We start from the raw sequence: 27,230 nt of genomic DNA, 5'->3' as shown, positions 1-27,230 counted from the left end.
AGAAAACGTTTATCAGGATACATGTGTTCAGCATGAAAACTGACATTGGACTACAGTATGTTTATTTTTGTGTTAAATGCAGTGGCGGCTCGTGGTCATGAGAGCTGAGGAGGCTAATAGTTTTCGCGGAGTGTTGGAACAAACTCTTATCAGTCAATAAAGTATACTTCTTCAATATAATGAAAAGTTGCCAGTTCTAAGACTAATTTTCAATGCAAGGGGATGCTATATGCTCCTTTGACTTGTTATGCCTTTCGATAGAACGCGGTATATTTTTCAAATCTGAAAACCCCGTTTTGAACCATGAAGTATATTCTGTTTGATGAGAAAATAGTAAATATGGCAAGCAAAATAATTTTTCCCGTTTGATCGATCCAGTTAACCAATCACATTTATCGTACCAAACAAAACTGAAACCTCTATTCTGACGATTTTCGGTAGACTTTAGTGTAATTAAATTTGGTGGAGGTCTTGTAAAGGTTTTAACAACGTGTACAGTTAATTCTCAATATTCAATTCCATTTTATTTTTTGATCCGTATCAGTACTTACCCCTAACGCCCTAACAGAACAACCTATCTTAACAAGAATATATCACAAATTTCCCGAAGTTCCAGTTCTCCACGAAGTCGTTACATTCAAATTGAAAACATATCAAACTACGCCGGACAACGCCCCTACCGCCGGAGATCAAGCGAATATAGTCGAAGACGGCACGAAAGAATCGATGGAGAACAGGGGAGCTGTGCCTCCTCTGGTACATTTTACGGGCGAATATGGTACAGTAAGTCAGCTGAATTCTTGTTCGGCTAGTATGTGAGTCCAGAGAACGTATGCGTGAGTTACACTATCAACGGAAGCAGCAGGCCCAACAGCCTCCGTCCGAATAGGCAGTCCTAGGAAATATTCACATTCGACGCGGCGGACGCGTACGCGGCCGGTGGATTGTATGATTGTTATGCTGGATTTTTATGAGCGGAGGACCGAAAAATAAACTAATTTTCATCTGAATATCTAGTTCAGGTGTTCGGAAAATTTATATAGAAATTACTTTCTGAAAACAAGGACATGCCCAAAATGAATGTATTTTAGCTCTAAGCTCTATGAGGAGGCTTAGCCTCCCTTGCCTCCTCTGACTAGCCGCCCTTGGTTAAATGGGTTTTTTGAATTTATAAACTAGGGTAGAAAAACCCTTGTACCCTTGTAGAATGCAAGAAACGACGATAATGAATGACAACTTATTGGAGGTGAATATCAGAGCAGATAAGAATATGCTTGTTTTTCTGATATATTAGAGTATTTTCAAAGTTGAAATGATTTATCTTCATGCTTGGGATCACGGAACACGTAAAATACAAGAAGTGAAATGTCCTAAGTAATCTGAGGCAACACCAAATTTCATTTATACGCCGCCATATTTGGCTGGGAAGTAGATATATGAATGGCGGGAATTTTGAATTTACATGCGTTCAGACTACTATACCTACATAATTTTCGTTATTTTTCACCTTCATTGTGAATTTACAGCTCCTATAATGAATATTGAAAACAAATTTCGAATACATGATCGAAGTTGTAAATTTAGATTGAATAAAAAATAACATCAAGATAGGAGAAAGTTAGCATTTCAGAAATTTATTTATTTTTTGGTAAAAATTCTAGAGAAGAGCATATTTATATATCAGTCAGCAAAATGCAAATACAAAGCTAAGAAGAAATATATCAAACAATATGGTGTTTGAGAAGAAATAGAAATAAAGTAACATCCACATATATGTATATAATAAAAAAATATATAATAATATAATATAATATAATAAAAGAACCAAGATAAAAAACCTAAGCAAAAATCTGTCCCCATAAAAGTGTAGTTATATTGAATTTATTCACATGAAAAGCTTTATATAATTTATATTATCGGGCCGGCTCTTTCATTGTGATAAATTTTCTCGTTCCCTTGTCCATCTCGAAATCGAAATCGTATCTGAAACAGAAAAAAGAGAATGACGATAGAGAAAGCTTAGTAAATAACATTGAAACAAAGAGAATAAAGTGATTGAGTTAGAATGGGAATGATAAGAAAATAGATCAAAAATAGCTAAGGTTGATAGAATCAGAATAGATGAAAATTATATACAACATTCGGTCGTTCGTAAGTTACATCTCCTTGAATATGCTCTTGAATCTCCTAAATAATCCGTCTCGTTATGTAGTATGGAAGTAATTTTTCAGTTAAATAATGAAATGTGATTATAAAAACATGATACCAGAACATGATTTCTACCACGTCAACGGGTTGTCAACCAAAAGAATTAGGTTAATTTGGTTTTGACTGTCGCTGTCACTTTAACCCTTAAACCGGAAATGCAAGTCGGCCATATTATACATCTATGTTGGTTGTAGCTTAGACCATAGAAGAGGGAGTTCCACCCCCCTGCCTGGAATTTTCGGTTCCCAGAGACGGCACAGCATATTATGAAAACTTATAATGGCTATATCTTTCATTAAGGCCGAATCGGAAAAAATGGTATGAGAAAAAAGTGTTTTTTTCGACCTCAAGAATCTACTTTTAAAATATTTGTACGAGTCAAATACTCACCCTGTATAAGGAACAACATCTAAAGGTTTCAATCTAAAACACTTCGCCTCAGTGGCGGCTGGTCTGCGAGGGCTATAGGGCTACAGCCCTCCATACAAGAAATCAATCCTTTTATGTTATTTACCTTCCCATACGATTTTCAATGAAAATATTACATTGCACGGTTGTTCATATAATTGATCAATGTATAACTTTCATGCGACTCCTTCAGTTTCGTTTATTTCAATCATAATCATTGAACTCTAAAAGAACTGGAATGGCATCTCGATGCAGGCAAACTGAGGAAGACTGAAAGGGAAGATGTAGAGCAATCTATCTCTCTCTGCGCTCAGTCAATTGGTTTATAGCGATGTAAAGAAAAACAACCATTTCATTTTTCTTGGGTCATTTCGTGAACTTGCAGATATTACACATGACATACTGTTTTCCATCCTCAATGGCACAAAGTAGTCCTCATGTTTCCAGTGGGATTATTGTTGGGCGGATGACCTGGGCAGGCCTTAAACCTACTCATGAAGAGAGTTTACCGGTGCAACGTTTCCCACGGAACTGGTATGCTATTCAGCAAAAACATCATACCTTAGTTCCTCCAAAATTTAAAACAATTTTTTTTCCTCGTTTCCAAATCAGAATTGCCATCCTACACGCATAAGTAATAGTACTTCTGACGGAGAGAACTGTTCATAAGCAAGACTTATGTATTCGATCAAAATTTGATATTCTGAAGTTTAATAAGACGTGTGAATCGGCAGCAGAATCTTCATACCAACACATAAGAATGAAGTAGATGACAGGCTGCGAAATTCAACAACTGATAAGGGCTGAAATACTCGCAAACCCTGAGGACAATTTTTGAACCAATCATTCAGTAACTTTGAGTATCAATCACAATCTTCAGTCCCGAAAGATGGTATAAGTGAATAACATCACGCAAAACAATGTAATTAAACTACTTAACAACGCAAGACTTAGTATTCGACCAAAATTAGATATTTCATAGTTGATATGTAATGAATTTTTTCTTGCCAAATAGGCCTGGCTCCTTAGCAGGACATCATGAGGCACAGAAAAACAACTGTTTCTGGTAATCTGGTAATAATTATGAAAAATACATCGTGAGAGAGAATTACCTTAATAAACTGATAGGACTTCGGAAATATGCCAATCTCCTGTTACCGCCCCTTTGGGCCTTTCATAACATCACATGACCTGTAAACAAAGATCTGTGAAGGAAGAAATTTGAAAAACCAAGAAACATAATTCCAATAAAATAGATCCATTAATCAGGTATTATAAAATTATCATCAACAGGTTTCTCAGCCCCGAAAGATGGTATGAATAACATCACGTAAAGAATTTCATTTAAGAAGACAAATAGAATTAGCAAACACTTACCAATATACACAATATTCATGCCCAAGATAGGAAATAACGAATGACACAAGACGTTTACATCTACCTTTCGGCGGCAGAATCTTCATACCACATAAGTAGATAACAGGCTGCAAAAAACAACAAATGATAAGGCTTGCAATATTAACCATCCCGAGGAAAATTTTTGGAATCAATCATTCAGTAACTTGGAGTATCAATCACAATCTTCAGTCCCGAAAGATGGTATAAGTGAATAACATCACGCAAAACAATGTAATTAAACTACTTAACTAAGCAAAACTGAGTATTCGACCAAAATGAGATATTTCATAGTTGATATATAATGAATTTATCCTTGCCAAATAGGCCTGGCTCCTTAGCAGGACATCATGAGGCACCGAAAAACAACTGTTTCTGGTAATCTGGTAATAATTATGAAAAATACATCGTGAGAGAGAATTACCTTAATAAAATGATAGGACTTCGGAAATATGCCAATCTCCTGTTACCGCCCCTCTGGGTCTTTCATAACATTACATGACCTGTAAACAAAGATCTGTAAAGGAAGAAATTTGAAAAACCAAGAAACAGAATTCCAATAAAATAGATCCATTCATCAGGTATTATAAAATTATTATCAACAGGTTTCTCAGCCCCGAAAGATGGTATGAATAACATCACGTAAAGAATTTCATTTAAGAAGACAAATAGAATTAGCAAACACTTACCAATATACACAATATTCATGCCCAAGATAGGAAATAACGAAAGACACAAATCGTTTAAATCTACCTTTCGGCGGCAGAATCTTCATACCACATAAGTAGATAACAGGCTGCAAAAAACAAAAAATGATAAGGCTTGCAATATTAACCATCCCGAGGAAAATTTTTGGAATCAATCATTCAGTAACTTGGAGTATCAATCACAATCTTCAGTCCCGAAAGATGGTATAAGTGAATAACATCACGCAAAACAATGTAATTAAACTACTTAACTAAGCAAAACTGAGTATTCGACCAAAATGAGATATTTCATAGTTGATATGTAATGAATTTATCCTTGCCAAATAGGCCTGGCTCCTTAGCAGGACATCATGAGGCACCGAAAAACAACTGTTTCTGGTAATCTGGTAATAATTATGAAAAATACATCGTGAGAGAGAATTACCTTAATAAAATGATAGGACTTCGGAAATATGCCAATCTCCTGTTACCGCCCCTCTGGGTCTTTCATAACATTACATGACCTGTAAACAAAGATCTGTAAAGGAAGAAATTTGAAAAACCAAGAAACAGAATTCCAATAAAATAGATCCATTCATCAGGTATTATAAAATTATCATCAACAGGTTTCTCAGCCCCGAAAGATGGTATGAATAACATCACGTAAACAATTTTATTTGAAAAGACAAATAGAATTAGCGAACACTTACCAATATACACTATATTCATGGCCCAAGATGGGAAATAACGAAAGACACAAGACGTCTAATCTACCTTTCGGCGGCAGAATCTTCATACCACATAAGTAGATAACAGGCTGCAAAAAACAACAAATGATACGGCTTGCAATATTAACCAACCCGAGGAAAATTTTTGGAATCAATCACTCAGTAACTTGGAGTATCAATCACAATCTTCAGTCCCGAAACATGGTATAAGTGAATAACATCACGCAAAACAATGTAATTAAACTACTTAACAAAGCAAGACTTAGTATTCGACCAAAATGAGATATTTCATAGTTGATATGTAATGAATTTTTCCTTGCCAAATAGGCCTGGCTCCTTAGCAGGACATCATGAGGCACAGAAAAACAACTGTTTCTGGTAATAATTATGAAAAATACATCGTGAGAGAGAATTACCTTAATAAAATGATAGGACTTCGGAAATATGCCAATCTCCTGTTACCGCCCTTTGGGTCTTTCATAACGTTACATGACCTGTAAACAAAGATCTGTAAAGGAAGAAATTTGAAAAACCAAGAAACATAATTCCAATAAAATAGATCCATTCATCAGGTATTATAAAATTATCATCAACAGGTTTCTCAGCCCCGAAAGATGGTATGAATAACATCACGTAAAGAATTTCATGTAAGAAGACAAATAGAATTAGCAAACACTTACCAATATACACTATATTCATGCTCAAGATAGGAAATAACGAAAGACACAAATCGTTTAAATCTACCTTTCGGCGGCAGAATCTTCATACCACATAAGTAGATAACAGGCTGCAAAAAACAACAAATGATAAGGCTTGCAATATTAACCATCCCGAGGAAAATTTTTGGAATCAATCATTCAGTAACTTGGAGTATCAATCACAATCTTCAGTCCCGAAAGATGGTATAAGTAAATAACATCACGCAAAACAATGTAATTAAACTACTCAACTAAGCAAAACTTAGTATTCGACCAAAATGAGATATTTCATAGTTGATATGTAATGAATTTATCCTTGCCAAATAGGCCTGGCTCCTTAGCAGGACATCATGAGGCACCGAAAAACAACTGTTACTGGTAATCTGGTAATAATTATGAAAAATACATCGTGAGAGAGAATTACCTCAATAAAATGATAGGACTTCGGAAATATGCCAATCTCCTGTTACCGTCCCTTTGGGTCTTTCATAACATTACATGACCTGTAAACAAAGATCTGTAAAGGGAGAAATTTGAAAAACCAAGAAGCAGAATTCCAATAAAATAGATCCATTCATCGGGTATTATAAAATTGTCATTTCATTTAAGAAGACAAATAGAATTACACTTACCAATATACACTATATTCATGACCCAAGATAGTAAATAACGAAAGACACAAGACGTTTAAATCTACCTATCGGCAGCAGAATCCTCATACCACATAAGTAGATAACAGGCTGCGAAAAACAACAAATGATAAGGCTTGCAATATTCACCAACCCGAGGAAAATTTTTGAAATCAATTACTCAGTTACTTGTATCAATCACAATCATAGACCTAATAATATATGGACAGGCCCTGAGAGAGAGGGCGCGAGTAGTACGTTAGAAAGAGATGGACATATGGTAGAAAATGTCAAAATCATGTTTATTGTTTACTATTCAGCTACTGTGTTTTCAATCGATATTTTATTCTGCTCACAAGCAATTTAGCAGAAAACTAGGTTTTTAGAATAGACTGCTGCATGCTAATGGAGCGAAAGAGATTCATTTTTGAATTTAATAGACTAATAAAGAAGTTTCTTTGTTATTTCATGTACATAGAAGACATAATTTACAAAGATTTACAAGGAATATACCTAGTCTACTTCTTATATTTTATAAGGCCACATCAAGAATTTGTAGAGGGTACTTGAATTCCGAAGACTATTTCATGAATTCTACTTACGTTTAGATAGTAGATATTATTGAATATTGTGAAGACTGTTGTTCTAAACGTAACATATCTACAATCACAGATTTGTCTATTTCAAGGCATGTCTGAAGAAAATACTAAACTCCAATCTGGAATTAATATTAGAAAGAGTTCTGTAACGTCGCCTAACTCAAAACTCAATATTTTCTGCTGATCAGTGTCACAGAAATCTAACACTGTAAAGCCACACGATAAAGAAACGGGAGCAGTAAAACATTACTGCCATACTTCCAGGGGTGCCAGAGAAGAGCAACTAAACCACCTGATGGAGAAACTATCAAAATAATTGAAAAAAAAATGTGAATAATTAATCATCATATAAATATTTCCTCAGCAGGAAATTTCATATTATTTGTGAAAGTATCAATAAACACACTCAAAATTATTGCCCTTTTCTCTATACCACACATGATTTTGCTCAAGGAAGGTCAAATGCTTAAAAACATTCACTTCAACCATTAATTTTTCTCTGTGTAGCCAGAACGCAAAGCAGGGGTCCTTTTATCTTCCCAAATCACGAGTAATTTCAGTGTATATAAAATCAGATCCTGGCGAATGAGATAATATTGTCGTTTTACACAACTCTCAAGTTTTTTTACATTAATAAAAATCGAAAAAAAAATTTTCAGGTAGTATTTTTTTCAATACGGAATCTATTATTTTATCAGCACTTGAAAGTTCCAAGTACGAGAAAAATATAGTTGATTTGATAAAATTTTCGCAGTTGATTTCAGTACAAGAATTGCTACAAATTAATAGAAAATCTATAAATCTACCGACAACCACCCAAAAATGCAACATCAGCGGACTGGTAGAATTCTTGAGTTTACTCGATAACTACAGGAACATTAGTGCGTTATGATGAAGGGTTTTCCCGAATTGAATTGAATTGAAGAAATCAGCAAAGTACCGATGAATAAACGTCGACTTAGTTGAAAAAACAGTGTTTTCCTTCAGTCCTGTAACCAATAATTCCCATAGGACATTAGAATTATTTCTATTTTATTTCTTACATATATGCCCATACACTGTGAGGAATATATTGTAAGAAATCGAATACACGAATATGGTGAGCCGCTGCCGGTCAAAGGGGATAAGCGCTGAGTAAACGTAAACATAAACATAAAGCCGAGATTTGAAGCTGTGGTACTCAGGCAATTCGATTTGGAGATCCCTTCGTGCTCGGATGTACAAGCCGCTCGATATTTCTTGTGTTTACGAAAATAAATGATTAAGTTTGGAATTCTTGAGTTTCATTTCTAACAATATAGACATTAGAATAATTTCTATTTTATTTTTCACATACAGTCCCTGTCCATACTATTAGACGCATTGATTCGATGCCAAATCTCAATTAATTGGTTATTAGGTTATTGGTTTTTGAATATTGAATTATTAAATTGAATATATATTTTATATATACTTCATCTGTAAATGGTTTTCACATATAATATATCATATTCAATAAAAAATATTGATTTATTGATGATTCAACATGAAATTCTAATATTTTGCTGAGCCACCTTGTGTAGCTATGAGAGCTTCATACTATCAATGCAGAATTGTTCGGTTTGCTGCATTCGAGGATGATGATTTCATATGTGGATTATCGAAATAACGTCCGAACCTGCAGCATGCAAGACTTCCACTGGAAGACATAATACTGATTCATACTTCAGTACTAATATTACAACATCAAAAATAAATACCGAATAAAACAATTTAATGAGAGTCGTAGATAAAACTGGCATTCTGTAGAAATGAAATTCAAATATCCTGCTTTTTCCTCGGGCAATACCAGTAAATATAAAAAAAAATCCCCAGTGCGTCTAATAAACTGGCCAGGGACTGTATATGCCCTTATATTCACTGTGAGGTATATATGGACATTAGAATTATTTCTATTTCATTTTGTATTTGTATTTATACACTTTGATTTATATACACTGCGCAAAAAAATTAACGGACATTATGGAAATCTCAAATTTATTCTACAACTGAAGGTGTTCTCAATGATAATTATTTTTATCAGAATTATGCATGTGTTATTCACTTTCAACGGTTTTCTTCAATACAGATGTTTTTTCCCAGCAGGAATGAAAAAAGATGATATTATCAGATTTTGAATGTATTGGCTCCATTCTAAAATCAGTTGTTCTCGATCAATTCTAGTGATCAATAGTTTTTCTTTCGTTTGATTTTCTACACTCGATCGCAATGCAACGCTAAACACGCAATTTGACCCAAGAGGAATGTGTAGTTTTGCGAGAAGGGTGGACATACACAAGAATTGCAGAAAGGTTTGGAGTTTCCCATACAAGTGTGTCCAGAATGTTGCAGCAATTCAGGGAGATAGGTATGAATGTCCGAAGACCAGGACAGGGTAGACCACGGGTAACAACTGCCATTCCAGAACGTTACTTGAGAGTTTCTTCGTTGAGACAACGGTTTGCAACCGCTCGCCTCCTTCTAATTCAGCTTGAGCAAACTCATGAGGTGCAAATTAGCACTCACGACAATAAGAAATCGCCTCAGAGAATATGATTTAAGGCCTCGTGTCGCGGCAAGTGGCCCAGCTCTCACCCCAGCCCATCGAAGGGCGCGTTTGGATTTTGCGAGAGAGCATATTCTTTGGGAAGAGGCCGATTGGGAAAGAGTTCTCTTCACAGATGAGTCTAGATTCTGCCTCTACCATTGTGATCGACGTTCCCTTGTATACAGACGTCCACATGAAAGATATGCAATTTCCTGAATACTACTGGTTGCGGGGGAGGATGGTATGGGGTGGAATATCTTTGACTGCTCGCACAGACCTAGTGGTCGTTGATAATGAAGCTATGAATGCTGATAAGTATATAAGGAACATTCTTGAAGAGCAGGTAGTGCCATTTGCCCCATACATTGGTGAAGATTTCATTTTTATGGACGATAATGCCAGATCCCATCGTGCGCGCATCGTTCAGGAGTACCTTGAAGAGGTTGAAGTCTCTCGAATGGAATGGCCAGCAAGAAGTCCAGATCTCAATCCGATTGAGCAGGTTTGGGACAACCTCAATAGAAGGCTAAGAAGTTCAGAAAATCATCCAGCTACTCTTAATGACTTAGGAATCCAACTCGGAGAAATCTGGGAAGGATTAGATCAAAATATTTTAAGATCACTCATTTTGAGTATGAACCGTCGTTGCCGATTTGTAATTACCGCAAGGGGTGGAAATACCAAGTATTAAATCACTTATCAGCATTTCAGTATTTTGAAAATTGTTCTTTTCTCTTCTATCACATAAGATTCGGTGAAATCCTGAATGTATTTTTTTTCCATTCAATGTATCTTGTTTCGTTCAAAACCTTCCTGAGAGAACATAAAAAATAAGTTATGAAGTCAATGTAGAGTTAACTTTCATTAAAATTGAGATTTTCAGAATGTGCGTTAATTTTTTTGCGCAGTGTATATGGACATTAGAATTATTTCTATTTTATTTTTTACATATAAGCCCATACACTGTGATGTATACATCGATATTAGAATTATTTTTGTTCAATTTTTTACATATAAGGCTGTATGATGTATATATGGTTTATTTATGAAAAAATATAGTTATATCATTCTGAGAACATTGGATTTGAAACAACTCGCACTGAAATGGTCATATAGCATCTTGACATGCTATGTTAATTCATTCCAGTACGTTTTTTCAATTCCGAACTTGAAATCAAAATAAATGATTTTAAATAGGAAGCATTTCAAATTTTCGCGCTCATTTGTTTCGAATTTCGGCCGCCAGAGAGCGCTTTTATTTCCATAAACCACCGCATGAGGTCGCTGAAAACAATGACCAACTATACGGGTGTGTTCTGTGCGTCCAAAGTCTGATGCGGTTGGACACACTTTTCGTCATATTTCGGTACCTCGGTTTCCAGTTCTTTTAGAGTTCGATGGGAAAACCAAGTGAAAGCCTGTCCATGTATTATTAGGTCTATGATCACAATCTTCAGTCCCGAAAGATGGTATAAGTAAATAGCGTCGCACAAAACAATGTAATTAAACTTCATAACAAAGCAAGACTTTGGGTAATTTAAAAAACCAATAAGTAGAAATCCATTCAACAGATATTAGAAAATTATCACCAACAGGTTTCTTAGCCCCAAAAGATGATATGAAAAACATCACGTGAACAATTTTGTGTAAAAAGACAAATAAAATTAGCAAACACTTACCAATATACACTGTATTTATTGCCCAGTCTGAGAAAAAAAAGATACACGGCGTTTAAATCCACCTATCGGCAGCAGAACCGTCATACCAACACAGAAGTATGAAGCAGATAACGGGCTGTAGAAAACAAATGATGAGGCTTGCAATATTCACCAACCCAAGGAAATTTTTGTCAACATGATATAATTTGGGCAATGTAACCACTATGAAATGAAACAGTTCAACGTTTTCTAAGTTTATTACACCTCGTTTTATACTACAACCAAGACTTCTTCAATACATTACGTACATTACTAACTTCTACCAAAGAGTATCTACAAGAGGATTCACTCTATCATTTTGGCCGGTTCCGTTTCAATGCCCTTGAATGTTCTCTGGTTTAGTGGAAGGGACGAAACCGAAAGCAGATGTTCGTTCTGTTCGCAAGTCCCAATCTGATTGGTCGCCCAGATTCTCGTTTGACTGCAGTGAATCTGGGCGCAGTATTGCTAGCGCGTACCGTCTCCCCACTTCAAGGTTAACATTCCATGCATTCAATGTTCCCTTGTGAATAGGCAAAGTGAAACCTCTAGTTGATACTCTTTGCTTCTACTTTCTCTTAAAACCTCTATCTACGGTTCCAACCAATCACAATTCTGTTTCGACGCGACGTATCGAGTCGCCATCTATAATTATTCAATACAAATAATAAGATTTTAGGGTAGAAAGCAACTCGGTGTATCACATTCTTCAGTCCCGAAAGATAGCATAACTAAATATCATTTAGTATTTAGTATTCTACCAAAAAAGCAAGTAGGTACGTACTTGGACAGAACACTAGTAAGCCCAGCGATCTACCTTTTCGGTTGATCCATCTTTTAATTCAATTTAAATCAAAATGGAAAACAAATCATTGAGGAGTATGCGGACTACCGCGTATGAATTCGCCGCTAGATTTACTAGTATAGTGGGAGGTCCACATCATCATATGGGTCTTATATAGTTCCCCCTTGAGGATGCGTGTGTGAGATCGCACTTAAGTAGCAGAAGCCGTTTCAGAGAGCATACTCATTGAGTTGAGTGCGAATTCAACCGCCCTCAACTCAAGGGAAGGTGCAAGCGTCTTGCAATGAGAATACGATCGCATGTCTCATTCTGACAGACTCGTGTCTGTCGTTTCGGAATATTTTTTAGTTATGTTGATATGTTGATTATCTTTACATAACATAAATATAACGTCTGGAGGTTTATTGTGTGAAATGCAATAATTTGATCAAGTTTTTGAATCTGACTCTGACAGTGAAAATGAGAATGTGGTCGTGAATCATATTTGAAAGAGGGATGTGTCAGAGATGTTGCAATAGTTTAATTTTCAGATGGAATGTAGATGAAAGCCCTATTTGTGAATGGGGGCAATAGGAGGAATCATTTTCCCATTTATAAATTTCAGGATGCTTTTGGGGCTATGCATGCAGTTTCCGAATCATTTTTGAATTGGGTTAGGAATTTTAGATCAATCAGACTAAATTGAATTTTATTATTTTACATTTTTCTTCTTTCGCTTTCTTCCTTTTATAGATGAGAGTTCCTGGTATAGGTCATTTTTAATTTTAAAGTCGCCCCATCCGTTTTTTATTCTCAATAATATGATTCTCATCAGTGACCAACTGAACCAAAAATAATTTTTCACGCTCATCATAAACTACTTTTTTTCATTCTAAATTCAATAAATTCCTATAAGACCTATATAAGAATGAAAAACACATCTCGCGATTCCGTCAAAATAAATCGGAAAATGATGTATGATTCAAAGTCCAATCGAAACTTATTCCTATATTTCGGATGTGACCAATTAGAAACAGGATGAGAAGATACAGATTTTGTAAATTCCCGGGAATGACCGTCATGCGCATTGATGATTTGACCAATTTCCTAGCAAGACTCTCGTTCACGTAAGGAAGCTTCGGATTCACTCTATGACATGGGCGTCCAGGATGAGTTTATGGTCTCCATATATCAATTATTCTTGTACTGGTATTACGTGTTTTATGAGAGAGGAATGTATTTGTATTAGGCCCTTTACTTTCACCTTCGAATGAATTTTGACTAAATGGTGAAAAAGTATCTGTCAAATTATTTTGGTGCTTTCACAAAGTTATTTGAAGGATAACAATTCTATAAAAACACTAATTTACTACTTTTCACTGATTAATGTAAAATCAGACACCGCATTGTAAAGATTGACATAATTCCAACTAGAAAGAAAATATTTCGTGCAAATCACACAAAGAATAGCCATACATCAAGAAAATAAAAAAAAATCAACTAATAATAACGTACCGACATTCGATTTATGTTCATATTCGACAAATAAACTCTTATAGGGTACTCATTAAAACTATCATCTTAACTAAGTTCGTTGGTTAATATTGTGTAGATTTGGTTTCTTCTAGCTACTGAAACAACCATTTCACTGTGCAAGATCCCTGAGCCTATTCCAATAAAAATTTTCTGGAGAAATAGACAAAATTCAACGCTTATTATTCAATAAATAACCATCTATCATGAAAACATAAAAAAATTGAATGGTCTTACCTCCGACTGCAGAATTTCTATTTTCATTTCCATACACCCCCATTTATCCTTCGGCCTCCGATCAGATCAGAATGAAACAGTATTGAAAAAATTGCATGGAAAGTTCTTATGATTTCTCTCTACCAATTTCTGAAACAAAAGGAATAAGAATTAAAAATTGTTGTTTGTAGAAATTTCCCACATTTTAGATTAAGAACAATATGGACAATATGAATGAATATGAATTTGTACGTTGAACTGCTTTCAAAATATATTCTGTGTGATGTCACTCGTTCAATCTTCGCCAAAATGATATTTCTATGACATCGCGATATGATAACAAGCGGTTCAAACTATGCCAGAATCTGATTTCATTATTCACGAAATATTTTCAAAAATGTTTGTGGGTGACGTCACCGTTGCAATGCCAAGTTTCTCGCCAAGAATATACGATAATCAAACATGATATAAAAACTTCAGCCATGTAAGCACATTTGTCAAAAATGACAACTGCGAGTTTCAGATCCTCTATCGCATACGATTTATCGACCAGAAACAGGCGAAAAAATATCCCCGTGTAAATGGCCTTTAGTATTTTTCAGAACTTAAAAAAAAATTCAAAATACATACTCATTTTGGCGTTGTGTGTCACACACAAATATTTTTGAAAATATTTTGTGGATATTGAAAGCAGATTCTGGCATATCTCGAACCGAAAATCGCAGTCAAAAGCTTGTATGATGACAAGCGATGTGAAGCTTTCAACACTATTCATTTTGGCGGATATTGAACTAGTGACGTCACACAGAATATATTGGCATTTCAACGCCAAAATACAGCTGAGGGCTTGATAGCCAATATTAGACAATGAAGTTAAAATCTTCAGTAATGATACCCTTCGTCACGCTTCTAAGTTTTCACAAAAATGCATACTCCTCCCAAAATAAACTTAAATCAATGTATACAAACACAAACTTTGTCTCGGAATATACAGTTCAATTGCCATCTTGTTATTGAAAGGTGTTGGGCGTGGAAACATTTCTTCGATTATTGATGCTGTAGGTCATCATCAGATCATAACTTTTGAAGTCTTCAGTTAGGTGGTCCATACTTGTATAGATTTTTAATAATATGGTCATTTATTTGTAGAACCCTTTGTTCTCTTTTGGTAGTTGGTGGCAACAGTTTTGATTTCTTCACTTATGTATGGCACTTTGTGGTTTTATTTCTTACATACCAAGGAGCATTTACTACGGAACGCAGTATTTTTGAATGGAATCTTTGTATGATGTTGATAGTTAAAATAATAAGACTTCTTCAAGTAGATTTCAAACTATCAAAATTTGGGATAGGAGGTGGTGGAATTATAAACGAAATACCTACCCACATATCACTTTTCAATTTTTGAACAGAGCTATAATATTTCGATACCACTTGCAACTGTTCTTCAACTCCAATCAAAACGAACCATCTTTAAATTTGATATTTATATCGACATCATTGAAATTAAGCATAAGTTTAGTTTGATTTCGAGGGAAGCAGAGTAAGCCAAAAAAAAATTCATTTCTGAAATAGAAAAAAACGGAAAAAATTTAATTGAAGATTTTCTTTTCCTCAAAATTTCTACAAAGAAAAATAAATGATATTATGATCGTTTGCTCTGTTGTTCATTTAGTTTCAATGAACTAGTAAGGCCGTGAATCTCCTTTCTTTAGAAAATTCACCTCTTCGCCTTGACTCACTCCTGCGGCCCTCGGAATTAGCCTCGGACGTGACCCGGGCCTTCGGCCCTCACGGTTTGCCTCGCCAATTTGCGCGTCATGAACGGTAACGTCTCGAAAGAATCCCACATCTCTCCGATTGTAAAAAACGAACAACCCTTCATAAGACTTATCAATATATACACCCTGCTTTGTGAGTGGTGTAAATTTTCTCTGATCATCGATCGTCACATAGGTGACACTTGTGCTTCGTCCCGCAGCTGTGATTTTCAATCGATACCAAAATTCGAAGAATTAAATGTCCCAGCAATTAAGGGTTGTAGTTTATTATAGACCAAGTGCAAGTTAGAATTTTCAACAAAGGAATGGTGAAAATGGCAGAGCCAACTGAGAAGTATGCAACTCTTCATAGAATGATTATATCAAAAACCTCACAAGTAATCTAGGATAGAAGTTGATATCTTACCTTCGTTCATTTTCCCATACTATATTCATTTGTTAATAAAAGCCTAATCACAAGAACTTAGCGTTTTTTTCGCATTCACTATGTCGTTCTGATTATTTTTGAGGGCTTTTATAGCCCGCGCCCTGCTAACACTAGCTTGAGACATGACTAATTCAGCATCTTTATCTTCAACTCCTGTCTCGTCAACTTCTTCGTCTTCTGATTCTTCAGCTATGGGAGCTACTGAAGTAGTAGGATTTCCTGTAGCTTCTGAAATGAATAACAATGAAAACAATATTTTTCCCACAACATGATAGAAAATAATTAAAAGATACATATTCCATCAGACATCCAAGGAAGTTTTGATTCATCAACACTGAATCAGAACACAAAATTAATCATCACTTTCAAAGAGGAGGATCCAAAACACTCATAGCGAGTTTCATAAAACTTTTATTGCCCGATCAACAATTTTACAGTCACTCGATTTCAGAAACGAAATCACTAAAACTTTTTCATTCCTACGTATAATGAAGTAGCAATTGAGAATCATTGAATGGACGTATATAGAACATAATTGGGTGCGATAATGGTATTCCGAATTCTCATGAATTGTTGATTAAAAACAAATTGACTTTTTTCCGCCAATCAAGCGTTGATTCCCCGATCGAGCTTTATGAAACTGGGGGTCAATTTAAAAAAAAATCCACATGAATGTCAAAGCAAAAATACAAAGACAAAAAACTGAAGAAATTAAACATTTTCGACACTAATCTTAGGCCTGTTCGCTTTTACGATGGTTCAAGAACGGTTCAAAACAGTCGCACATTCATTTATTTAGCGTAAACTCGCGCGTAGCATGCGTATAGCTTAACATTCCATTGCTGCTCCACTACTTTGAACCGGTTCGGAACCGCCTCAAGTGCAAAACAATACAAAGCTATAAGAACATTTTCTGCGGAGGTCGTATCTTCGATCAGACCTAACACCACTACTCTCTATAACCTACAGGGTTGTTTAGTTCCGGAAAAAATTCAGCAAGTTATTTCTTGTCCGAAAACAATAGTTTTTCGTGAAGAAACATGTGACCAAATATGCACCTCTTCTGAGATATGATTTCCGGTGATAAAATTGAAAGAGCAAGATATTTCGACAAAATAATCGATGTGTTGATAATATTTCATTATTTTAAACAAAAAATAGGGTCATCCGCCTACTGTTAGAAGCGTACTTCACAAAGACTACAGAAATATCGCAAAAATTTTTGAAAATGCACAACTGCTATCTCCTCATTCAGGCAGTTAACCTCGGAAACACTAATTGAATTTGAACTTCAAAGACTCACCGCCAGTTTCATAATAAAATTTGAAGTACCTTCATTGATAAAGCTTTCTCTAGTTCAACTAAAAATGCTGAAGGGAATTTGAATTTGGTTATGAAGCTGGCGGTTGATCCAAGAGATCCTTTTTTTACAATCTCTCCAAGGTCTTGGAAAATGAGGTATTTAGTTGCAAATTTGAATCTTGCGTTAGTTGGGAAGGTTTTAATGGGTGGAGACTCCTGAAAACACCACTGAAGCAGACAATTGGCGAATAACCATATTTCTTTATTCAGAATAACGGAACAGTTGCTTGCTTGCTTGGTTAATCCTTTACTATGTTCTAGGTCGAACAATTAATGTCTTCCGTAAATCTTATAGAATGATATATAAAATAGTCGTTATAAGCATGGTCGATCTATGAATGGAATCTTTTTTGCAATGTGCTAATATTATTAAACTTTCAGATCTAAGGAACGGCAAGAAATACTAGGAATGGAATTCACGGGTGAATCTCTGTATTCAGATCTGCAATGGGCATTTTTCACCAGATTCATATATGGATCTAAACAGATTTACAGCGGGTTTCAATTTAGAGTCCGACCGAACTTTCGGTTTCGTTTTCGGCCTAGTTTCGGCCAAAAAAACAGGTTTCGGCTCAGTTTCGTTTTCGGCCAAAATCCAGCCGAAACTACAGCCGTAACCGAAACTGAGTTCGGTGCAGCTGCGCTGCTAAGGGTTATATATAGAATTGTTACTCTTTCGTTATTCATCGCCTATGCGCTCATTGTAATCGTCCTCGCTGGATGATATCGAATCATTTGCGTTTGATGTTTGCTGTTAAATTTCGGTACGGCTATCATGACCTATAAATTACAACATTATCTCGAAACGATAGAAGAAGACGAAGACAAAAGTCTTATTTTCTATTGGTTTCATTCACATCATGTATATGAAATAAAATCTACAATATCATTCACGTTGTCGTCAATAGCGGATTTGCAACCCGCTAGGCACTTAGCCCTGTTGAATTTAGTCAAATTATTTTCACCTACTCTGTTTTTGTCACGAATAGCCGCCCTATCAGGCCTACTTTTGGCCTTAAGGCAAATCCGCCACTGGTTGTCGTTAAATAACGTTGAATAAAGATCTCTCTACAGCTTTTTTGATCGGCATTCTGAGTTAACTTTGGTTCATTGACAAGATAGTCATCAAAATGAGCAAAATTTAGAAGATATTCTCTTTTCCTTAAGTTGAAAGAATATTCTCGTACAATTAAAAATATTAAGAAAAAATATTTCTGTTTGCATTCTCCATTTCATGTTTTCCACTAGTGTGTGTAATTCGAAGTTTAATGAAATTGGAAAGATATGGAAGGAATTACTCATTTCATTTCGACATTTTTTTAAAACCACAAATTATTCACTGGATAAAAAATAATTATATGTTTATTTATTTATATTGATTATCAGTTTTAAGATCAGATTATCGAGATTATTATTATGTAACTGAAAAATAATAACTGATTATGATGAATTTTCATCCACGAAAACATGGCATTATTGAAGTTTCGGTTTCGGTTTCGTTTTCGGCCGAAACTGAGACCACAGCCGAAATTCGGTTTCGGTTTCGGCCGTAAAAACTAGTTTCGGTCGGACCCTAGGTTTCATAAAACTTCGATTGTCCGATCAACGATTTGACAGTCACTCGATTTCTGAAACAAAAACACTGAAACCTTTTCATTTTTGCATATATTCAGGAAGTAGCAATTGAGAATAATTGAATGGACATATAAACATCATGATTTGATGCGAAAAGGATATTCTGAATGATCACAATTGAATTATCGATTGAAAACAAATTGACGTCTAATCGTCGATCAAGTGTTGTTTCCCCGATCAAGCTTTATGAAACCGGGGGTCATTCTTCCCAGATCCGCAGTTCCTATTCCTTGGAAAACTATTGCAAAAACTATCAAGACACATGAAGTAAATATGGAATTTCATCTGTACAATCTGAAAAATTTGAAAATTGCGATTTTGTGTATACGCACTTCTGGCACGAAACCCTTCATATGATAACACATAACATCTGAACTCACTTTGCAAAAGTTTTGTTTCTTGTAGTTGTTGAAAAATAGATATAAACTGTTTCAGAAATCATGACTGAAGTGACTGAGGCAGCTTTGGATCATCCAAGTCCTAGCTCAAAAACCCCACATTTGGCCACACCGAGTATCAAGGAAGAAAATACATACAATCTGAGGAAGATTAAAACCTTATGTAGGGAAAATCCCGAGATTTAAAAGCTCTCACAAATGTGTGTGAAACTAGTGTGGTATGTAAAATTGTGAAATTAATGAAATTAGAAAAGAGAAAAGACAGTGAAAAAAAAAATAATTCAATATTGAAAAATTTCAAATTTATTAATTTCCCATTTTTTTTCTCTAAGTTCCATTTATTTTGTATTTCATTTGTAAAATAAAATATACCTAGTGTAATTCCCAGAAAGGTGAATATTCTTTAGTTTAAGGGGTGTAGGGAAATTGATTGTATAAGATTTCCTCTCTTATTTATTTCATCTTAAGTCAACGTTTCGACCCTGATTAGGGTCTTCTTCAGGACTCTAAAATAAATTCACATTAGAATAAGCACACGCGAAAACTCACATGATACATACCGAAATACAAAGAGCAAAAATCATGAACAATCTGAATATGCGGCATGAGTGTGAACAGGCCATATGCTATTGCATGTGACCTGTTCACAAAACTGTAACAAACATAAAACAGTAAGAATTGGGTGCAAGGCTGCTTTAAATTATAGTTTGTCCGGGTTGAAGCGGCGGCACATGCGGAGAATTCCAGAACACCAAAAAATTGGGAACTAGGTTAGGCCACAGAGAACGGTTCAAGTCACCGCGTCAACACCAGGAAGCACAGAACTCATGGTTGGGGGGCGATGAGGTTCCTTCAAACTGATCAGGTACGAGTATATATGTATTGCTTATACCCTCGATGTCCCTTCTATAGTTCATGGAGTTGTTGTGGCTCTTGATGTGGAACATTTCAAGAAAACATCTCTTTCTTGTGTTCTCGAAATCTAATACTTCTACGGTGCCGTAGTCCATTCGGTGGTCCTTTCTTCGGACATGTTCCGCCAATGCACAGGTTTTGTCAGGGTTCTTGATGTCGCTTATGTGCTGGGTGATTCGTCTCTTTACAGTTTGCGACGTTTGGCCAATGTAGACCTCTTCGCAAGTTGAACAGGGCACACCGTATACAACTCCACTCATTTTGTTGACCTCGATTTTGTCCTTTAGGTTTATGTACAGTCTATCAATCTTGAAAATATTCTTTGGTATTATCTTAACTGTATCGTGTTTCAATATTTTCATGAGGGGATTGGTTACGTTCCTGATTAGGGGAATCGTGGAGTATCTCGTTAAATTAACTCCTCCTCTATTGGTGGATGCGCCGCCTCCACCCAGTGGCTGTCCTGGGGGAGCGGAGTTATATAACAATCTTGTCAGTAGGCCCTTAGGGTAGCCGTTATTTAACATCAAATTGAAAAGTAATTTCAAATTCTTTTGATGGAATGTTTGGTGGGATATTCTTTGAAAGCGGTTCTTTAGGCCCAAAACCATATTAATTTTTTGTCTATTTGGGTGATTAGAATAGTAATGTAAGATCCTTCCTGAATGGGTTGGTTTCCTGTACCAGTCCAGCCGCAAGTCCCGATCAGTGTTCCTGATGACCCTCGTGTCCAAAAAGGGGACACCCATTTCGAACTCTTCCTCGAGTGTGAACTTGATGTGTTCGTGTTGTTGGTTAAATCTTTCCAAAATATAGGCAGTTTTATCCCTCGGTACTGAACAGAATAGATCATCCACGTATTTCTTAATGAAGGGTATTGTAAAGGTAATGCTAGGGAGGATGCAGTCCAAGAGATAATCCATCACCAATTAAATTTGGACTGCATCCTCCCTTTACAATACCCTTCATTAAGAAATACGTGGATGATCTATTCTGTTCAGTACCGAGGGATAAAACTTCCTATAGGCAGTTCTATTTTGGAAAGATTTAACCAACAACGCGTACACATACTGCCGAATATTGAGATTGTTCATGATTGTTGGTCTTTGTATTTCGGTATGTATCATGTGAGTTTTCGCGTGTGCTTATTCTAATGTGAATTTATTTTAGAGTCCTGAAGAAGACCCTAATCAGGGTCGAAACGTTGACTTAAGATGAAATAAATAAGAGAGGAAATCTTATACAATCAATTTCCCTACACCCCTTAAACTAAAGAATAATAACCTATACCTATATCTATATCTGTTAATTATTGAATTGTTTTTTACTAAAATTGTGCTGGGACTTTTTCATGTTTGAAGTTGAAATATAGTTATGAATCTTACTGATGTAGTTTTACATTTCCTATTTCCTTAGTGAATAAATGAGAAACTTTGCATTTTTGATATCTGAAAATTTTCCTTGATGAAAATTTGTCAATTAAGACAATATTTATCAGATAGAAATTTTCCGTTCGTCAAAAATGCAAAATTTCTCAAAACAATGTTGGCTCTTCGAACGGAATAAAATCGGCAATGCATCAGTTCAAATTTCCCGCGCTTTTTCAAGATACTGCATGCAGCTCCTCTACAAATGCTTTCCGAAAAAATGAGAGAGATGAAGAATTAGGCTGGAAACGCACCGGATGCAACATTTTGTTGCGAGGTGTTGCGAGACGGTGCGAGATGTTGCAAGCTCCTCATTTCCTTCAGAATCAAATGAGGCGGCACGCACCTTAGAACATAGAATATCAGGAAGGAGCTTTTTCGAATAAATGTGACGGGAATTGTGCGACGGAAACGGCCATATTGGTCTTCCAAGTTTTAATTTTAAAAGTGGCAGACTTGGAAGTCAAATGATTCTGTTATCTGTGGCCAAATGAACAAAGTGATGTTTTAACTTAATTTTGATATTGTAGCGTGAATAATTCATAGGTAGGTGATTTTTTTAAGCTGAATATCAGGTATTAATTATGTGTTCCTGAATTTCATGACATATAACCAAAGATATTACACAGTAATATCTTTGCATATAACAAGGTTATCCCATGACCATAACACTCCATGGGCGTAGGTGATGTTAAGTCATAGACCTTAATACCATTAAGTATCTAGCCAAGCAGTGTTTGGCGGGGTGAATTTCCGCTTTGATTATCAATTTGAACGAGCTTAAAAACGCTTCTGACTTTACGTCAGTGCTTTCCTAATTTTTTTGATTAATCAGAATCAACTGACTAATGAAATTAGTTTTTTAGAAATTTCATTGTCCTACGTCACTGTTGAAACGGAAATATATGTCGGCCATATTTCTCCTCCATTCCGGTCAAATTGAAATGAGCAATATGCTCCTTCCTGTTATTCTATATTCTAAGGCACGCACCGCTTGCAACACTTTTTATGAGAGACATAATGCGCAAAGTCTCGCAACAAAATGTTGCGTCCGGTGCGTTTTCAGCCTTAGGATGTGACTTTATTTTAGCTGGTAGTTGACCATCTCGTTTGTCTCTGCTAGAGGTTTGAGAGCAATCTTTCTTCTCTATAATCTTTGGATTACATAAATAAACAAAACTCACCTTCACCAGCAGAATTAACTTCTTTGAACTTCTCAGCAGCAGCAATTTGCTGTTGTTGTGACGAATCTTCAATCTTAGCCTCACCAAATACAATATAAATATCACTAACAGGATTTTTGTAGACATCTGGCTTGGTTATTACGAATAGGACATTTTCGGATTTCCGGATTGTTACTCTACTTACTCCTTGCACCTGAAAATTCCTGGAATATATTATTCTGAAGAGTAAAGTATATTATTTCGCAAAAACATATTGAAAACTCAGCCTGCCAAGAACAAAATCATTTTACTTCATGAAGAAATGCGAAACCTTGGATTATTTTCATCAGATTATGTATACTGAGTCGAAATGTGATAAATAATTAGTAACTTACTGGTTTTAATCCCAACTTGGACATCATTTTCCTGGCTTTTTTCTCACCCTTAGATTGTTTGGCTGTATACCTGTATAGATTTTCAATATGGTCGTTTGTATAGCCCTTTGTTCCCCTTTGGAAGTTGGTGGCAACAATTTTCATTTCTTCACTTATGTATGGCACTTTGTAGTTTTATTTCTTACATACCAAGGAGCATTTACTACGGAACGCAGTATTTTTGAATGGAATCTTTGTATGATGTTGATAGTTAAAATAAAATGACTTTTTCAAGTAGATTTCAAACTATCAGAATTCGGGATAAGAAATGGTGGAATTGTAAACAAAATACCTACCCACATATCACTTTTCAATTTTTGAACAGAACTAAAATATTTCGATATCACTTGCAACTGTTCTTCAACTCCAATCAAACCGAACCATCTTTAAATTTGATATTTATATCGACATCATTGAAACTGAGCATAAGATCAGTTTGATTTCGAGGGAAGCAAAGTCAGCTTAAAAAAATTCATTTTTGCTCAGTTGTTCATTCGGTTTCAATGAACTAGTAAACCCGTAAATCTTCTTTTTTGGTAAATTCACCTCTTCGCCTTGACTCACTCCTGCGGCCCTCGCGGTTCGCCTCGCCACTTTGCGCATGATGAACGGTCACGCCTCGAAAGAATCCGCAAACTGTCCGTTGGTAAAAAACGAACACCCCTTCATAAGACACCCCGCTATGTGAGTGGTATAAATTTTCTCATCGATCGTCACATAAGTGATACTTGTGCTTCGTCCCACAGCTGTGATTTAACCGATGATCAATTGCATTGTCGAAAATTCCACTATTTTCTTAGGTCATTTTCGGGTATTTGGGGGGTCAATTAAGTGGACAAAATTGTATTAATCAGTTAATACGGTCCCTCGTGACAAAACATAGCCAGTCCCCGGTCCACTAAAGGGCTTCGTGCGATCTCTCTATTCCAGGCTGCCAACGGCAAAAACCGCCGAAATTGAAAAAGTTCGTAAATTATTTTCGGCGACTGCCCGGGCTTCGATCTCGACGTATACGTAAAGGGCGTTTCTCGACTTCGAAGTAATTCGAGAAGACGAAGACTTTCTACTATCTCCCTTTTTCACTGTTTCTATAGTGCTTATCCTTTATTTATATCGAGTTAATCCTTTTAGTACATTAATCAATAAAAAATACTGCGAAGTGATTCTCTTCAAACATTGATGAAAATTTGGGATACATTCCGGATTACCACTACCTGAAAAAAAAAATGCGTATCAACTTTAATATACTAGGTGGATAACTCCACTAACAATTATCATTCTCAGACATCCAAGGAAGTTGAATCAGCAAAGTGATATATTATGATTGAAAGTTGTTCATCATAACAATGATAAAATTCAAGGTTATTTGTATTACTAGGGGCCTACTTGTAGCGAACTACTTTGCAACTATTCACTTTTCAGTTGGCGTTTGATCTCGGCTAAATTCGCTGAAACTGCGGAAAAATTTTCAACCCCAACCAAATCCACTACAGCCCCCCAAATTACACACAGTGTGTTGGTGGATGCAAGTTTCAATTCATCTTTTAAACTTAACTTTCACTGATCAACCCTTTCTCCAATCAAATCCTAGATACTACCCTCACCACACTCCGCCCTCACCCCCGCACCTCCATCCATCCCTTCATCACGCACTTCCGAAGTCGAGGATTCTTAATTGTTTTATTAAATATTTGATATCCTGAGACTGCTCTTCTCAAAAGAACACTACATTCAGCTCTGGGTATCGAAATAGTATGAACAAAATTAGTATTACAGGATAGAACTTAAACAGACAATACGATTTTCACAAAATGAGTTTTTGAACCACGACACGTGTTTTACCACAATAGCATCTTCAGGTGGGTGAAGGTATGTCGTGGTTTAAAAAATCATTTTGTGAAAATCGTATAATCTGTTCGAAGTTCAATTATGGATTTCCATCAAGTATCGGCAACATCAATTCGATATTACCGGATAATTAAAATAAGATTCACCCACATGCCGTACAGTATTAGTAGTCGTCAGGGAAGGATGTATATATTTAATGAATAAAATAATAGCTTCAAAATATTGAAAAAATAAATAATTAAGTTTTAACCTCGAAAGTGTGTAATAATCATCAAATAGAGTTCCTGGTTTTGATCTTCCCAGGAAAATATGGTGTATTCTAAATCGTATAAGGACAGGTCACGGACGTTGCAATAGCATGCTTTTTAGGTGGAATTCAGTTGAAAGCCCTAGTTGTGAATGCGGAGAACCAGAAGAAACCATAAATGATCTAGTTAATCATTGTCCAATTTATAAATTTCAGGATGGTTTTAGAGCTATACATGCAGTTTCCGAATCTTTTTTAAATTGGGTTCTCAATTTTAGGTAAATCTGACATATTGAATCTAATTTTATTATTTTACCTTTTTCTGTTTTTGTTTTCTCTTTATTTCAGATAAATGTTTCTGATATCTTAGAGAAGACTTTCTGGATTTTCCTTTTTGTTGGAGAAAAAATCAATTTTTGCAGTGCAAGATGCCCTTCAATATGGAATATTTCAGCCTATTTCGTGAACAATTACAATCCACTACACTCACGGGGAGAAAGGGTTTTTTTACTGAGGTTTTTCCCTAAGCTCTTGTATCATAGACCAATTTGTATGGTACCCCGTTACGCTAACCTCTGCTAAAACTGTATCTCATACACATGCTATAATTTTTTGCTGTTCAAGATTGTAATGCTTTATATCAAAAGAATATATATATATATATATATATATATCATCAGTCGAGCGTTGGTTGGGGATGCGGGGAGTACAATAGTACAAGGAAACGATTTAAAGATGAACTGAAACTATTATGCATTAAAACACCGGAAAGTGTACTTTGGTAAACTGTAGAGGTTCTGGGGTTGAAAATTCAGTGTTGTGTCCATGACGACTTTTGATCAGCATACCGAATTCATACAATCTTTTGGCAGAGTTTCAGCGATTTTAGCCGAGGGCATCTTTCCTTTCTAATTTTGCGGGGTCCTTCGATTCAAAAAGATCATATTTTGCACGACAGGATGCTGTTACTTTGGCGAAGTGCTTTTCAGTTTTCGCCAGTTTTCACTTTCTCTCATTCAATTCTAAATATTTTTCTTATAACGTGATCAAATTAAAAAATGTCAAGCAAAAAGTTGCATATAGGCAGTTCCAAGACAGTTTCAAATCAGTTCAAATCAGCAATATGGTAAGAGAAGATACGCGCGAGCTCACACTGAATAAATTCATGTGCGACTTTTTTGAACCGATCTGGAACCATCGTAACAGCGAAACATGTATACTATACTCACACCTGCATACATTTTCAGATTATTCTCAGCGTTACAAATAGGTAAAAATTTAGACTTAATAAGGTAGATTGCAGGATTATGTTGAGGAGATTTAGGGATTACTATAACTATAATGAGTGGATCACGCCTTAAAAAGTAGGGCAGGTGAATAATGAACGATGCATAACATGCGCGGATTAATTAAATCAACAAATGTTACGATCTAAATCGAACTAAC

The 27,230-nt window shown here is 35.7% G+C and overlaps 1 protein-coding gene across 12 annotated transcripts; it reads right to left on the bottom strand.

Annotated features, from left to right (window-relative positions):
* Window positions 1–1,618: 1,618 nt before the first annotated feature.
* On the bottom strand, window positions 1,619–24,166 carry LOC123308363 (nascent polypeptide-associated complex subunit alpha-like). 12 transcript variants are annotated; one of them, XR_006537104.1, is made up of 14 exons: window positions 16,335–16,354; window positions 14,169–14,297; window positions 11,597–11,711; window positions 6,756–6,863; window positions 6,548–6,626; window positions 6,106–6,212; window positions 5,842–5,919; window positions 5,408–5,514; window positions 5,143–5,235; window positions 4,701–4,807; window positions 4,436–4,514; window positions 3,994–4,100; window positions 3,729–3,807; window positions 1,619–1,983 (listed from the first exon to the last, which is right to left on the bottom strand). XR_006537104.1 is itself a non-coding variant. In XM_044890987.1 (6 exons), the coding sequence occupies exons 1-3, from the start codon at window positions 23,792–23,794 to the stop codon at window positions 16,378–16,380; spliced, it is 543 nt and encodes a 180-aa protein (XP_044746922.1). In that variant the 5' UTR covers window positions 23,795–24,166; the 3' UTR covers window positions 11,818–12,259; window positions 13,914–14,084; window positions 14,169–14,297; window positions 16,335–16,377. The 12 variants fall into 12 exon arrangements, 3 of the variants coding, with proteins under 3 accessions (XP_044746922.1, XP_044746923.1, XP_044746921.1); XR_006537100.1 differs by having other exon boundaries at window positions 5,143–5,221; XR_006537105.1 differs by lacking the exon at window positions 5,143–5,235.
* Between the last annotated feature and the right edge of the window lie 3,064 nt (window positions 24,167–27,230).

Source organism: Coccinella septempunctata, chromosome 2 (assembly GCF_907165205.1).
Source record: "Coccinella septempunctata chromosome 2, icCocSept1.1, whole genome shotgun sequence".
In the NCBI taxonomy this organism is placed as follows: Eukaryota; Metazoa; Arthropoda; class Insecta; order Coleoptera; family Coccinellidae; genus Coccinella; species Coccinella septempunctata.
Note: the sequence above shows the minus strand (reverse complement) of the source record. Positions and strands in the feature narration are given on the sequence as shown.